Genomic DNA, 17,175 nt, shown 5'->3' with positions numbered 1-17,175 from the left:
ATATTTAAATTGCAGTTCAAACAATATATAAATAATATAGGAAGATGAAATAAATTTGCTCTTTTTTAACGTCAGAGCAGGCAATTGCATAATTGAAATACTTTTAAATTAAAATCGAGATAAACACATATTTAGCTTAATTTGTTATTGGAAACAATTCAAAATATGTATCATGTATCAAAATGGCAAATTCGGTATAACTGACCCCGTTTGAAAATTAAAACTTCAATTTCTAAACAATAATATATTACAATACACTTGCATAACCAAGAATTCAAATACTCTTAGATGTCATTTTCTTAAAAACAAAACTAAATTATCAGCTTAAAAAAGCGCAAAGAAAAAATTATAAAAAAATTAGAAATGGTCATATACATTATGAATAAGAAACTTAGTACAAATGTGCGCACGGTCAACGCATGTCCAACCATGTAGAACTTAACAATGATACACATGAAAGCAATAAATTATCATTACATTTTAATATTTAAATCAGGAAATTGCAAGACAAATTAGTTTCTTTCGTTTTATTTTAAATATTCCTACGCATTTTCATGGATATTGATTTTTATTGGAGCATAAAATACAAGTTTGATCACCGAATAATTTTAACTGTCAATCAAAATTATTGAAATCCTAATAAAACAAATATTTAATGTAATTGTGATATATTTTATATTCGGATTTATTATGGCCTCGGATGATTCAATCGCATACCGTACGAATGTCTAATAATTATATGCATTATTTATGATTCTGGTGCAGATAAATAAAGGCAACAGTAGTAACCGCAGAGCCAGTTATTCCGAAGACGAATGTAGAATGATATTATTATAAAATCTTAGTTTTTACCAATTTCCTACCACGTACATGTTATTTTTTCATCTCTAATAGTGAGATTCGGATAAAAAAGTAAGATTTAAACATTACAGTAATTTACAGTGCATTTTAGTAGAATCTGTTTATGCACTTCTTAGAAGAATTCATTAAGTATGGCACAAACTAAAACGTCTTAACATTCCTTCTCCTGACTTAAGTTAAGGTTTGCTCGATCAGCGAGTCACGGGTCTTTCTACCGCGACAACCTTTTATAGGCTTCAGTGGCGACCCTTAAATTACACCTGTATACATGTCTTTAAAAAATCAAACTTTGCAACTCGCAAAATGCAAGAAGCATTTCTGTGGAGTCAGTATATGGTCTATTGATTTAATCTCTTTCAATAATTCATGATGTGAGTTGGTTCACGTCTTCAGAAGTACTCCAGTTATTTGTTCAGCACGCTGTTATAATAAACGTTTGAATTGTTGATAGAGGACTCAAGGTTATATATTGGTTTGTATCCAAGGATTCGAGTGGCTTTCTCATAAGTCACGTGAAAGGTTTTATTCAGGAAGCGTATTCCTTCTATGTTGAAATATGTGTTTACTTTTTTCCACGGTCTTATAAGGCCCATCACAATTTGCACAATAATAACGAGGATCAACACCAGCCATAATGGAATATACCACGAGGAAAACGAATGTCCTGTTCCATCTAGGTAAGGTTGTAACAAACTTGGTAACGTCTGCAGAGGGGTGTCGTCTGCAGCATAGAAATATTCTCCACCTATGTCTACCCCTTTGCGCATGACTTCCAGTGCCTTGACGAACATCATTGCTACATTACCGACGTACGACACTTGAATTTCAGCTTCCATTTTACCGAGCTTTGGAATGCGTGGTATCAGAGTACCCTTCACGTGCGATACATACTGGTATACAAGGTTGATGTCTAGTTCTCCATACATTGCTAATGGCAGTATAGCACATGTCTTTAGCTCTTTTCCTGGATTTAAAGTACAGAAATATATGTAATACATGAAATAAATGAATTTGGATTTTGATAAGGATACCCTTTGTTAGGAAAAGAGGGGCGAAAGATACCAGAGGGACATTCAAACTCATAAATCGAAAATAAACTGAAAACGTCATAGCTAACAGACAGACAAACAAAAGTACACAAATCACAACATAGAAAACTAAAGACTAAGCAACATGAACCCCACTAAAATCTTGGGGTGATAGCAGAAAGTACATGCCGAGGAAAATGCTAAGCTGAATGAGCTAGAATATGAAATAATCTGCGTTTCTTCCATTTCAAAAAAGCTTAGTATAAAAGATTATATCAACTATCACAACGACTCTTACCAAGACATGTTATTTTATGAACATGAATCTAAAAATGTATTTCAAATAGTAAAACAATCATTTATTAACTAGTAAATATTATTGTTAAAAGGTCCCGCTGAAGCCGACCTCCGAGTGTGGGATTTTTTCGCTGCGTTGAAGACCCAATAGGGGCTTTGGACTGGCTGGGTTGTTGTTGATTTGTCACATTCTCCGCTTCCATTCTCATATCTATATCCCTTATAGAAAACGTAGAGAATGTAGACGACGTGGTATAGGAAATATTAGTCGTCAGGTTTAAGATGTCTAAAACATCGTCCGTTGTAAATATTAAATCTCAGTATTTCGTTTTTGAGAAAAAAAATATACAAAAACAACATAAGAGCAAAGACTAAATATTAATTACGAGTAGTAGTAATTTAAACCCGTACGAATAATCATGTAGAAAAGATTAAATTCTAAAACAATTCAATTAAAAGTTTTATTGCTATTATTTGCCATATAAACTTTACAGTTTGTGACATATAACAACAAAAACAAATGACAATGGCTTCATGTTATATTTATGAAGCATATCATTTTGTCGACATTTGAATTGAAGACACATTGGTCGGGTTTTCTTTGACGGATTCTTCTTTTCTATTCTCAGCTTCCTTTTGTTGGCATTTGTAGTTTTCACGATTGTTTAATTTATAATAAAATTGTGAAAGGAAATGACCCGACCATAGAGCAGACAACAGCCGAAGGCCACCAATGGGTCTTCAATGTAACCAGAATTCCCGCACCCGTAGTTGTCCTTCAGCTTGCCCCTAAAAAATACGTATTACTATATATAAGTATAGAAGTTTATTTACCATTCTTCAAAATATCTCCATTGGCGCCTAGCACCATATTTTGAGCTTTAAGCTTTGTCTTGGCATACTTTTCAAACATAAACTTGTGTGGTATAGGTACTGTTGTCTCCGTTCCCTTCTTGACTTCATCATGCCCAACATAAATTGAAATTGAACTGCAGTATATAAGAATCGGAACACTGTTGTCTTTGCATGCCTCTAATACTACTTCCGTGCCTAAAACATTAAAGAAGACAAATCTATACTTTAAATAGTTTTTGTCAGTACAGAGACCATCTCAAAAAGTATACATTTTGAGTTTATATATCTGATGATTTTTTTGTGGAGTCAACTTAATGTTATTTAAGCTTAAACCTACATGTAGGTTACATGCGACTATTATGACACTTGTAATAATTATTGACAATGGAAAATCCCCGAGAGAGGGATTCTATTCATTTCTATGTGCATTAAAGACCTACTTTTTTGTTTGCATGCCACTGGACGTAAAGATCACAACAATAAGTAGATCAAAAAGTAGAAAATTAGTATCATGCTAACACTTAGTCTAGTTACATGACGGATTGTACTTACGATGCACAAATACTCTTTGAACTTAATTCAAATGATTTAGTCAATGCTAATACATGTATGTCATACGTGTTATTTGTTCTATGTTTTTCGCCAGACAACATGCACAGTCATCAACTTCGACGTGTTACTTTACTTGTAACTTATGTGCATTAGCAATTTTGATTTTGAAATGCCACTGATTTTGTTTATGTATGTCAGACGTGTTACTTGTTCATTGTTTGGTCTCTTGAGACGATACATAAACTAAGACGTGCATGTATAACTTTACGTGTTATTTTAAGTGTTACAATATATGTATTTGCATTTAAGTCCTTAAAGTGCCACCTATTATGATAATAAGTCAGACGTGTTTCTTGTTCTATGTTCTCAAGAATAAACTACGGCGAGTAACTTTACGCGTACTTGCTTGTATGTTTTAAAGTTTCTTTTAGTTTATTATGATAAAAAATATGTTCTTTTATGTATTTAGAAATATGGAATATCTAAATGTGAATAGGTTTATTTATCAGTGTGTTGTGCCATTTTCATCACTATTATTTAATTCGTGGCGGTCAGTTTTTATGATTCGATGAAGGCAAAATGTCCGCAGAGACCCACAGGGAAACTAAATTATATAAATAATCTTTTAAGATTTGAGTTTTGAGTCGAACGTGCAGGAATCGAACTCTAAACCTGAATATTGACAGGCTATTAACACAACAGTTGGACTACCTAGACCACGCCTAGACTTATATGTATTCCCCCCTTTTTTTACATAAAATTCTGGATCCGCCACAGATATTAATAGGGTTTTCTTCTTACTTAAAAATAGTAGTTTACCTTTAACGTTAACTTCTTGTAAAGCCTTCTCATTAGGAAACAATGTGGAATCGACTAGTGACGCTATATGGAGCACAGCATCTGTTCCTTTACACGCTTCACTTACAAGGTTCTTGTTAGTGATACTTCCGATGAAAGAACGAACTGGGAAAGATTCTTTATAATCTGAAAAGAAAATTTGATTTTGTGAACAATAGTATAAAGTGGAATACAACCATTGTTAGTGGTTGCCATTGTAGAATTATAGTACCCTGGAAAGTCGAGAAAGCACAAGAGAATTTGCACTTGATTGATTGGTTTGTGGTTAACACTACCTTCAGTACTGTGAGCTATAGTTTGTAATTTGTGACGATCAGTTTGTATTGGTGGAGGAATCTGGAGTATCCATTATATTAAAGATAGAAATAAGGGTTATATTATGTAGTGACCTTAAGTTTTGTATTTAGAAGTTCTATGGTAAAAAAATGCCTGTCATCCTGAACTTTTGTAATCTTATGGACTCTGAATATTATTTACGTCATTCTTAATCATATGAATATGCACGTGCCTACAAATTAAAGATAACTGCATATTAATAACAAAGTGTTCAATAACAAAAACACGGTCATTGGTACATTGAAATATATTTATCATAATTTACAAGTTAAATAAATAATTGTCTGGGGTAAAGTTGATTGATATAACATAATATGTCTCCATTAATTACAGTTATCTTGTTTATTGTTTACCTGTCTGGGTACATGTATATGTACGGAAATAATACAAATATTTGTAGATTAAATTAACTTTCTAACGCATGCGTAATCAGCACGTAACCCACTAAAATACTTTTATAAATTTCGAAATATTTAGATAAAAAAAAATGGATTTTGAAATACATATTTCGTTTTTTTTTTAGTTTGTCCATTTTGTCAATTATATTTGGATTTTTCATTTTGGTCTTCATCGTATTCGATGTCCTAGATATCGTTAAACTTATTTGTCAATGAAAAAAATTTGATCCATTTAACGGACAAATCATTTAGTGCTGAAATCTTTCATAAATGTTCATCAAATATAGTGGTAAATATATTTTGCAATTTATATAAACAAGAATATGTGTCAAAAGGACATCATATTGAACATATTTAATATTGAGTTTCAAGGTGATGTGACCACAACACAATAAACTACCTTGAACCAAAGCCTTAACCTGCTATCAGAGGAATGTAGTATATAGACGGACGCACAGACTGAAAGCAAATAACACCTTTTATATCGCAGGCGGTGAATAGAAATATAGATAGCGCGTTCCATAATTATGAAGAGGGAAATAATTCTTGGACAAACAATATTATAATCAGGTGTCATAGCCTCGAAGGCATAAGGAAAAAGGGGAAAACATTTTTTTTCTTTTAAAAAGATGGTTTAAGAAGAACGTATCCAAAGAACATAATGTCCTCCAGAACAATCGAATATTAATTTGCATGTTTAGTGAACTGATTTCTGAGTCAAATTTATTTCAATCCGATACAATAACCCCGTTACGGGTTTTCCGCGGATGAATAGTCATAGATATGTCCCAATTCTTTATCGACATACCTTTCCGGTTTAAAATGTGGGACCTGTTGAAAGGTACAAGTGTATAAATGTCATAAGTTTGATACATTATCCGTCTGATATATGATACTTATGTACTATACATATTAAGTTATATTGATATTACATTACAGTATTTTATAGTAACTTATTTAATTCAACCCCATGTTTAACATGCCATAGTTTAAGCTGCTTCTTTAAAATCTTCTTCTGTCAATATAGATCACAGCGTATAATTTCGCAAGGACTTAAAAGCTTTATATCTTGAATCACTATTTTTTTGTTTCTTTTTTATTTCCCTTTCCGACCTGATTACTTCACTCTTGGACATCGATTAAGATGCGTTATCAACTATTGGTTTAAATTTCAGTCTCAGTAAACTTTCAAAGACGCCTCCAGGAAATTTTTCAATTTCCGACCACAATATTTAAATAGTGGACATCGTTAATGAAATGTGTGCATGCAATAAGCATATTGGTTTAATTTAGTCTCGGGCATTGTTCGTAGACGCTTTAAATAGTCTTTATTCATTGTTGACGGTCATATGGTGACTTGCATAATGTATAATTGTTGCTTACATCTTTGCCATTTGTCTAAGGTGAATGGCGTTCTCATTCATACCACATCTTTTTTTTTTAATCTAATGTCAATATGTAGAAAAGTGACGGAAATGACTTTTATTATTGTTTGATGTTACATGCAGTCTGATTGCATATGACATTAAGATGCATATGGATGTGCAATAAGGAAATAGTGATTGGTTTTTAATCGAAATATCTGAATTTCTTGTGACGTATATTACTCATCAATATTATATTAATTTACCGTGTCTGTATACCATATATAGACTGTTAAATATTTGTTTTTCGTTCATTGATTTGTCCATAAATTAGGCCGTTACGTTTCTCGTTTCAAATGTTCAAAATTTGTCTTTTTCGAGGCCTTTTATAACTGACTATGTAGTATGGTCTTTGCTCATTGTTGTAGGCGGTATAGTGAAATATAGATGTGTTATTTCTATGTCCTTTGTTCTTTTGTCAAGTATACAACATCTTTTTGTTTTGTATGAATGAACGATTCTAATTATATGATTGCCCAGTGGAAAGCATTTCAGCTATATTCGTATTGTCTTTCATTTATATAATTTGACCTTTTTTTGTATCTGAATATGGCGGGTTTTTATTCTTTATTGTGTTTGTTTCCCCATATAAACTAACTTTACTTTTCTAGTATATATTTTTTACAATACAGTGCAAAATATTTCTTGCATATAACCATTTATACTTTCATTAATAGAGTTATACATGTCCATTTCGATTTCGTAAATTAAATTTTTTATATCTGAACATGGCGTTTTTCTTCTGTTTTGTGATTGAATCCCATTGATATTGTTTGCTGACCGTCCAGTGGAAAGTATTTCTTGGATATATTCACATATTAATAAGTTTGTGATCAATTTATTTGGCAATCGTCAATGGCAGACAGCAGGGTTTAAGAACATCAGTTGTTCGAGCTGCTAGTCAAATGCCTTTTGTTAATTTAAAATACTTTTCCCTGTTTTGGCGCTATGGAAAAAGCTGCCATGATTTAAACCCTCCTATCACGAAATTTGTTTTACACGCACACTTATAAAAATCGCGTTTTTCATTAAACGCAATCATAGGTTTTAACGTTGTTTTCAATGTAGACTTGTTTATCATATAATAGATATATACAGGTCAAACGTCAACACAACGATTACTTTATAACAATAAACAAAACAGCCTTCCAGTATCATCATACACTGGTTAATGGACACATGTTATAAATAATAATAATTTGTATTGTCATATAAATAAAACATGTAACTTTCGACACATAAAAACAACAAACAATAAACTGCAATGAATAGACATAAAAATAAGAAGATGTGGTATGATTGCCAATGAGAAAACTCTTCACAAGGGACCAAATGACACAGACATTAACAACTATAGGTCACCGTGCGGTCTTCAATGATGTACACCAGCGGTTTCTGATTGGCGTTAGCTTTAAATTGATAAATTGTTGATATCAAAATCCACCTATAACTCCAGATTAAATTTTAATGTATCGAAAGGAAATGTTAGATTTCAGCTTAAACCAATTCCATACAATTACCGTCATTTGATGAGGTAAATAGTGGTTTTATTAAAAAAAACTGATATTTACTGAAAACAACGGCCGAAATGAAAATCAGTATTTCAAAGGTTGATTAAACCCATTATGTACATGGTGTACCGAAACAAAAAAAACTGAAGTTGTTTTTATCCAATTTCCTACAGAAAATAATGTTTTTCCTGACAAATATTCACCAAAACAAATATACATCAACTAGCAACCAAATCGTTGAAAGGCACGTGACTTAAGCACTTGAATTTTAGCGCGGTGAGAATCACTTTTCTCCAGGTGAACATGATTGTTTTTTTTCAAAATCTAATTCATATTCAGAAAACTTACTAAAATATTATCATAATGAAATAAAAAAAATTATCACTTGTTTTCGAATCGACCCGAGATGTCATTGCCCATGAACTTATATTTACAGTAGTATTAAAATCTTTCTCAAGATTAGTAAAAGTTGTTATAGTGCAAGCAAGGAATTATTTGTCATGATTGATATTTCAAAAGGTCCTATCTTCCAGAAAAAGTGTCAACTTTAGCACCATTTACATGTATTTGACTTCTGTAAGGCACCAGCAAAAAAAATCTGTAAACACCTAAAAAGGATAACATTCACATATATTCCTTTTCGTTTTAGAAAACGGTTTTTATAGTAAGTATGGTATGTAATTTGCTTCTAAGTCGATATTTACTTTTTTTTTTATTTTCTATCAGACACATATTTCTTACTTCTGTCTAGAAGAATAATTTTAAAATGTAACTTTGGACTGAGCTGTATTAACTTGTCATTTGTAATAAATGAAATACGCTACAACCTAAGAATAGAATTTTCAAATGAGGTCAGAAAAATCCAAGATTTAACAAAAATAAAACAACACACGAACAGGTTATGTATACGTTTCCGGTTTTGATTTGACACGATCGTGCTAAGCGACTTATCATTAATTGTGAAAGACCGTGTGATGACGATTTTTTTTAACTTTCGTGTGGTATATTTCTCCTTGACGAAAACAAAATCTCCTTTCATTTGAATAAAAAGTGTCCACGAAGTGATCCATGGTAAATTAATTAGTCAATTTCCTTAAAAATTTCCGATCCTTCGACCTCCGTTGTCAGATCCGAAGATTGTTCAAGATACGTGCACGTGACAAATATATATTATGTATATTGTCTTCTATACATGTGACTGATAAATAATTGCACAAGTCAAGGTTAACATATAGATATGCAATGTGAAATATAAAGTAGGATACTCATCTTTTCTCTGATTTCCATAATAATAACATTAGAATCCGCAATTTTGATTGGCTGATACCAATTGCAAGGCATTCCAATATCATATTTTATTTCCGTATGCACTACAACAGTTATGGTTACGCGTGCTATCCATGAAAATGTTATACTATTGGCTTGAATAATAAACTAAATCCTTGATATAATAAATTATTGTCTATTTATTTAATCGCTGTGGACATGGACTACTATACTATATTAGTATAACAGTCCTTGCTGTTGCATAACAATGTAATAAAAAGAACTGAATGCTTCGTTTTATTAATTTAAATGGTAGTATAAAGACGTTGGTCGTGCGTACATTGGTAAAAGAATGCGCGGAACCGTTTCCGCGCTACTTATAATTTTGCTTCGGTCAAAGCTTTTATACCCTTATACAATAATTAAAAGAAGCATTAAATTCTTAGGTAACGAAAAGATTTATTTATTAATATTGCATCGAATTGATAAAAAAAAACCTAGAATAAACGAGACTATATGATATGACTGACAATAAGACAACTCTCTATTAGAGAAGAATTTACCCGGAAGAAATAAGCAAATATAGCTACATTGTAGGTTGAGCCTTTAAAAATGTGCAAATCTCATATCACATGGCAAGTTTTAATAAGTCACGAAAGTATAAATCAATAAACGGAAAACGAATACGATATATAGTAACACACGACTACTACTGAATCAAAGCACCTGACTTGAAACGGGGTGTGGCTGAGTTCAAAAAAATTGCTGAGGCCCTAACATGTGACAATCTTGTACTTCCTTTTTGTTGTTAATAAGATAACCAGTTGAAACCGGTCTTTTCTAATACATAGTGTGATTCGTAATATGCATACATGTAGAATGTGCATTCGAAATATTAAAAAAAATTAATGAAATTAAATGTTTGAATGATTTATTGTAATAATATTTAATTTTTATGTAGTAGATGTAATTCACTGAGTTGTTTGGGGAATTTAAGAAATAAAGGTGACCTGAATGTGGGCTTTAAGTCTATTGATCACTCTTCAATTGAATGTATGGCAAATCTAGATCTTATATTATATAATTTCCAGTGTTATTAATTTAGGGCATGCAAATACAAGTTTCTTAAAAGTTTGAAAAGTACTGGACTCTATCTTCATTAATCGAAGACATGTTCCCGAAGAGTATTTGATTTACCACTGGTTGCCACATGAATGTTGAAATGGTAACCGAAAGACTGACAATGTTAATCTAAACTTTATGACAAAAAGTTATTATGTATAATAACTTCTCCTATAGACAGACTGAGTGTTGACAAAATAGCAAGGTGTTATGTAAACTCTAGTAAATTAGATGTTGAATTATGGCCAATGATACCACAATCCACCAGAGTTTAAATAAAGTGAGTGTAACCAAGTATATGCCACTAAATTGTTTACTCAGTATATTCGTTTTTGTCTTTGTATATTTGTTGTAAATGAACAAGCAGATATTAGCATTAGTCTTCATAGGGATCAAAACGATGGCTTGACAAATCAATTTTATTTCTTGGAGCACTTGATTTATTTATTGGCCTAAGTTGTAATTGGCTTTGAACAAGCTTTCATTAAATCTAGTACTACTTATGATTTCTGTGATGTGTGGCTATTGTTTTCATGTTAATATTATTCGTGCCTAGTAGACCTAATCAATTTAGCCAATCGCAACAGACTTTTAAATTTGTTCTTGTGTTTTGCAGTCACAGCACTGTCCAATGTTAGAAGGTAGTCGTTATGTAGTTACGAATTTTAATTTGAATTATTGGATTGCTGGTTACTTAAAACTAAACACGGCAAATAGAAAAAAGGGTTTATCTATCCTAAAGACAAAATCAGTACATGCACGGCAAAAACACACAAAAGATAAAGGAACAGCGCTTTGCATCTAAAAGACACATTGATGCTTTCACGTGGAGCAAACAGCTTTTACCGAATGCAAGTTTTAGACGGCCCCTAACATAATAAACTGATCCACTGTTTGTTGACACCTTTACCAACATTCGAATTTATACTCGAATCTAAGCCTTCATAAAATTGAACAGTGCACATTTGTTGAATAAAATTGAGCATGGAAATGGAAAATGCGTCAAAGAGAAAACAACCCGACCAAAGAGCAAAAAACCGATGGGTCTTCAATGCAGCGAGTAAATACTGCACTCAAAGTCATGCCTCAGTAGACTCCTAAACACAATCAGTGAAAATGAACGTCATCCTAAACTCAAATGAGAATTAAAAAAAACACACAATGCCTTTTGTAGCTGACTATGCGGTCTGGCTTTGCATATGTAAAAGGCTATACGCTGACCCATAGCTATTAATTTCTGTGTCATTTGGTCTTTTGTGAAGAGTGTTTCATGGGAAATCATAACACATCTTCCTTTTTTTTTTTTATTAGACAAACAAAAGTTAGAGGCTCCTGCCAGGCGCAATATGCGGCTAGATTAAACGTGTATGTACTTACCAAGCTTTTTCCTAAACGGAACGAGGTCTAAAACACGTATTTCTTTTAGGTTGGAGGAATGAAGCTGTAAATGTTTGATCACATGTTGGCCGAGGAATCCACTCCCACCCGTAACTAATACAACAGTAGAAGACATCTTATCTGCAACAAATATTGAAAGCAAAATATTTATTTTTGTCATTAAATTTAACATACCTTGAGTGATTTGGTCAGCGCAAAGGCTGCTTGAGAACTATGAAAATAAAATTTCTACGATATTTAGTTGGATCTCATTCGGTGTAAATATTGCATTCTATTTTTTTTAGCTATTAAAGTACCAGCGCATTTTTTTTTTCGAACTCTAAGATATATTTTTTCCACAACAGCATTCTTATTTATTATATATTATTTAAAATCTTCATTGCAGAAATGAAGTATAGTGTATTATATGTTAAATACATCTATTTTGACTTAAAAGTTTGTTTTTATAAGATGCAATCGCGAACTGAACCATCCTCATAATGGATGAAATCTTATAATGCGGGCAGAAAAAAAGGTTCGTTCGTTTGGATGTACGGTGTAAAATAGCGAACTCATGTCTGATCGAAATGGGGAAGTGTAAGGATAGTATCATCTTCTGGATGTTACACAACCATTGCATTGTTCCTTTTGGGGCCCCCTATATGGCCTGTTTCAAGGCAACATATGATCCCCTATCCATAATTTAATTTTCACAAGTGATGGTTTTAAATTCGCGTCCTATCCCGATCAACCCTAAGTGCAAAATCTATAATTTTATCGGTAATTGAATTTCCGTCCTGAATGTGAATGAAATATTTGCAACTGGACATTTATCAAACAACAGTGATTTGATCCTTAAAAGCATATTGTTTAATTGATATTTATCCAAATCTATTAATAGACATATATAGAACAGTCTATAGTATTACATAACAGCGACTAGTCACTTATGCAAATTCCTCTCTTGCGTATAAATGTTTTACTGTTTTAATTTTTATGTATGTATGATTCAATATATTTAAAGTCATCGTAATTGATTTACACTGTCACAAGTTAAACCATACTCGAGACAAGAGACGTTATTTATATTAATAAGGTTATGAATATGTACTTTTAAAAAATACTTATTCGCTAATTGTTAATTAATAGCATGCAAAATTAACCAGTAAGAAATTAAAATGTAAAACATGGTGGTAAAGAAATATGTTTTCTTTAAATAGTGAAGCTACATTAATCTTTTTAAAGACAACAATAAAACATATCTGTACATTTCAATTAAGATAAATAATTAAACTAGGCATGGTGTTAACAAGCTTAAGTGTTTGAAACTTTAACATGTTTTATGTAAATAGATATAGGAAGATGTGGTATGAGTGCCAATGAGACAACTCTCCATCCAAGTCACAATTTATAAAAGTAAGCCAGTATAGGTTGAAGCACGGTCTTCAATACAGAGCCTTGGCTCATATCGAACAACAAGCTATAAAGGGCCCAAAAAAATACTAGTGTAAAACAATTTAAACGGGAACACCAACGGTCTAATATATATAAGAAACGAAGTGCGAAAAACACTTATCAAAGACCTCATCAAACGACAACTACTGAACATCAGATTCCTGACTAAGGACAGGTGCAAACAATTGCAGCGGGTTTTCGTTTTAATGGTACCAAACCTTCACCCTTTTCTCAAACACAAGTGTAATACCCCACATAGAAAGACATACTATACAATATCAATTGGAGTCAAAAGACATATTAACACAAGCGAACATACACAGAACGAATACATTTGATCTATGAAACGATGTAGATACAAAATCAATAAAATAAGGAATGAATAATTAAAGTAACAGTATTATACCGCTTTGACATATTAGACAATTCCAGACACATACAACAGTCAACATACATGTATCTTGTAATTATCGGTGCAATTAAACATATATATTATGACGAGGATGGGAATTTTCGAAAAACTAATACATTTTTCTTTAATTTCCTTCGACTTGCGGCTCGTGATATTTAACCTTCGCTATACTGGTATTTTTTCTCAGAGATATCTCTTGAATATGGAACATGTATATATCTCCAGAATATTTTTTTTAGTCTATTCTAAAAATGAGGATACAATTTCCCTTCATCACACATAACCCTACTTATTCTATTAATTGCAGATTTTTTCTGTTAATATTTTAAGCTGTTTATTAATAAATACTTTAAGACCACTACTTTTTTTTAACATATTAATCGAAAGGACATTTTTTTAGTTTTTTTTCTTAAAGTTGTAAAGATTCAACCTTAAGGTCCATATGTTCTCATTTTTGTATATATAAAAAACAGAAATAAAACATCTGCACCACATATCAGATTATGATATTACTATGCGGTATGGGTTTTGCTCATTGTTGAAGGCCATACGGATAAACGCTACTAGGTCATTTTGTCTTTTGTGGATCCAGAGATTTATCTCATTGACAATTATACCACATTATTTTCTTACATATAAAAAAGAAGATGTGGTGTGATTGCCAATGAGACAACTATCCACAAAAGACCAAAATGACACATCACATTAACAACTATAGGTCACCATACGGCTTTCAACAATGAGCAAAGCCCATACCGCATATTCAGCTATAAAAGGCCCCGATAAGATTATGTAAAACAATTCAAACGAGAAAACTAACGGCCTAATTTATGTAAAAAAATGAACGAAAAACAAATATGTAACACATAAACAAACGACAATTACTGAATTACAGGCTTTTGACTTGGGACAAGCACATACATAAATAATGTGGCGGGGTTAAACATGTCAGCGAGATCCAAACCCGCTCCCTAACCTGGGCCAGTGATATAACAGTATAAAATAAGAACGAACTATAAAATTCAGTTGAAAAAGGCTTAACTCATCAGATGGACAAAAATACAAGTGGACGTGGCCGGGTACTTATAATATGGCAATTATAATACCACATTTTCTTATGGCAATGATACCACATTTTCTTAAGGCAATAATACCACATCTTTTTATTTTTATAAATATATAAGTTTCTAACTGATAATAAATCGCAAACACTTACGAGGTTAGTAAGAGATCCAACGATAGAACAATTAGTACGAGTGTCTATGCTTACAGAACTACCTGTACCTTACCGTGAAATAGTATACGAAACTGACAAATTTCAGTTTATTATTTAAAGATATAGGGTCCATCAGATAACGCCGATCGTATCTTGTGACCATTGGTTATTTGATAAACTCGGTTACATTGTACTGGATTCATCTATCAGAGGCTAATTGAAATAACTTGTATTTACTACGTTAATTTTAATTATTATTGTATAAGGTGGAATTACTGATAACGTGTGTAAAGTTGTACTAAAACAATCTAGTAAACAGGATGCAATAATCAGATTTATTATGTACTTTGTTTATTTTTGGATATATTTACTTATTATTAAACATAATTAATAAAATTTATATATCCCTTATAGTATGTCCTGCTAATTAATAGTTTCAAACTTTATAACAATTGATGGCATTTGGTTGATTTCTGCTTTTTGATTGGGTTGTTTTCGTTTTTTCAATTCTCAATTTTATAATATATATATATATATATATATTATTTTAAACATTGCAATGTAATCACCACGATGTGTTTTTGGCCTTGTAAACTCAGGACAGCGCAATGGTCTACTTTTATGTTAGGACAGCTGACCTATCCTATGGTAGGACATTCTGGTATTCAGTCAAGTAAGAGCAACCAACGAAATAAAATCAAGCTAACAGTAGGTGCGAACAAATTGACACCCCGCTGTCTATATCGTGTGAAGAAACATATGAAATCATTAATGTTTTCACAATAATATGCAATTTGTGTTATCAATGTGTGTTTTTGTTATACCTATTAATATACCCAACACTGCTGTTTAAATCCATCAATGTACCCGAAACCTCGACGCTTATAGCATCATGTGTAGCATTAATACTAATTTTGTATCTGAATGTGTTTTGAGTTTTATGTTTTTTTCTCTCTAAATGTGTTGATGGTAAAATCTTTTGCTTTTCCTGATGACAAACTCAACATGCCATACACACGGAACGATAAAGGGGATAATATGATGCGCTTGTCTATTATTGGAACGATAAAGGGGATACTATGATGCGCTTGTCTATTATTGGAACGATAAAGGGGATACTATGATGCGCTTGTCTATTATTGGAACGATAAAGGGGATACTATGATGCGCTTGTCTATTATTATTAAATGTATGTTGACTTCTTGATGTTTTTTCTTGTTGCTGTTTCATTTTTGGGCAACCCACGTTTTATTTGATAAGTATAACTGCATGTACTGTGACGTTTTTATTCCGAGTGTGGGAAATGAACGATTATATACAAAAAAAGCAACACTTTAAAAAAAACACGCACAAAACAAAACGGACAATCCTTGATTATTGTCATCTTTTATTTATGAGTTTGGATGTTTCTTTGGCTTCCTTCATCTCTCTTTTAAAACAAAAAGTGCGTATTGAACAAACAGAAATACATCGCTAGAATTCTTTGCATGATCACATAAACATAACATTCAAATAATCGGAAATGATCTCACGTGTACGTTTTTTGTACAATATAATTTACAACTTACGATAACATACTACATGTATATCTATATAAAATCAATTAGTTTGATACTGGTGATTTATTGATATTGAATGTTCTGATCATTACTTGTACATGTAGCAGGTCTTACACGTAAATCTTGATGGTTTTATGAGGGTGAAAAAAAACTTTTTTAATTAAGTTCTCTGAATACGGAAAATACATCTTGAGGAAGAATGTAAGGATTATCTAGGCTTGCTTATGATGAAAAGCACTATTATCATCAATATAAATATAGGATCTTTTCTTGGAAATATTGGCCGACCATACTAATCTCGCATACTAGTACGCCAGACTATATTGATGCCAAAACCCTAGAACACATGTTTCAATGAGTGTGTAGCAAATCTGAAAATTTTCCAAAACCTTAAATTATGCATATTTGATTGAAAATGTCCAACAATCAAGCAATTGATTTTTCTCAACAAAAAAAAGAAAACAACACGTTAAATTTGCCTGAGGGAATCGAAACTTTATAAATTTTACAATTTCAAAACTTAGTTACGAACAATTTCTGGAAACTTTTCTAATAAGTCATGTCAGTAACGAGGATACTCGCAGGGACGGTGAGGTATCGACATAGCTCTGCAAAACATTTTCATTATTTTGCATTCATCCGGAAAAT

At 31.9% G+C, this 17,175-nt stretch overlaps 1 protein-coding gene across 1 annotated transcript; it reads right to left on the bottom strand.

Annotated features, from left to right (window-relative positions):
• Positions 1–1,187: 1,187 nt before the first annotated feature.
• On the bottom strand, positions 1,188–15,051 carry LOC134682165 (3 beta-hydroxysteroid dehydrogenase/Delta 5-->4-isomerase type 4-like). Its single transcript, XM_063541739.1, has 5 exons — positions 14,969–15,051; positions 11,886–12,026; positions 4,413–4,577; positions 3,021–3,236; positions 1,188–1,825 (listed from the first exon to the last, which is right to left on the bottom strand). Exons 2-5 carry the CDS (start codon positions 12,019–12,021, stop codon positions 1,266–1,268), a joined length of 1,077 nt encoding a protein of 358 aa, XP_063397809.1. The 5' UTR covers positions 12,022–12,026; positions 14,969–15,051; the 3' UTR covers positions 1,188–1,265.
• Between the last annotated feature and the right edge of the window lie 2,124 nt (positions 15,052–17,175).

This window comes from Mytilus trossulus, chromosome 8, assembly GCF_036588685.1.
Source record: "Mytilus trossulus isolate FHL-02 chromosome 8, PNRI_Mtr1.1.1.hap1, whole genome shotgun sequence".
Classification (NCBI taxonomy): Eukaryota; Metazoa; Mollusca; class Bivalvia; order Mytilida; family Mytilidae; genus Mytilus; species Mytilus trossulus.
The sequence above is the reverse complement of the archived record's forward strand: the minus strand, read 5'-3'. Positions and strand labels throughout refer to the sequence as shown.

Coding starts and splice junctions, on each gene's coding strand:
- LOC134682165 (XM_063541739.1), bottom strand. CDS start 12,021: ATGTCTTCTACTGTTGTATTAGTTACGGGTGGGAGTGGATTCCTCGGC. Junction 3,237..4,412: donor ACAAGAAGTTAACGTTAAAG/GTAAACTACTAT, acceptor TTAATGTTTTAG/GCACGGAAGTAGTATTAGAG. Junction 1,826..3,020: donor TGGAGATATTTTGAAGAATG/GTAAATAAACTT, acceptor CTTTAAATCCAG/GAAAAGAGCTAAAGACATGT.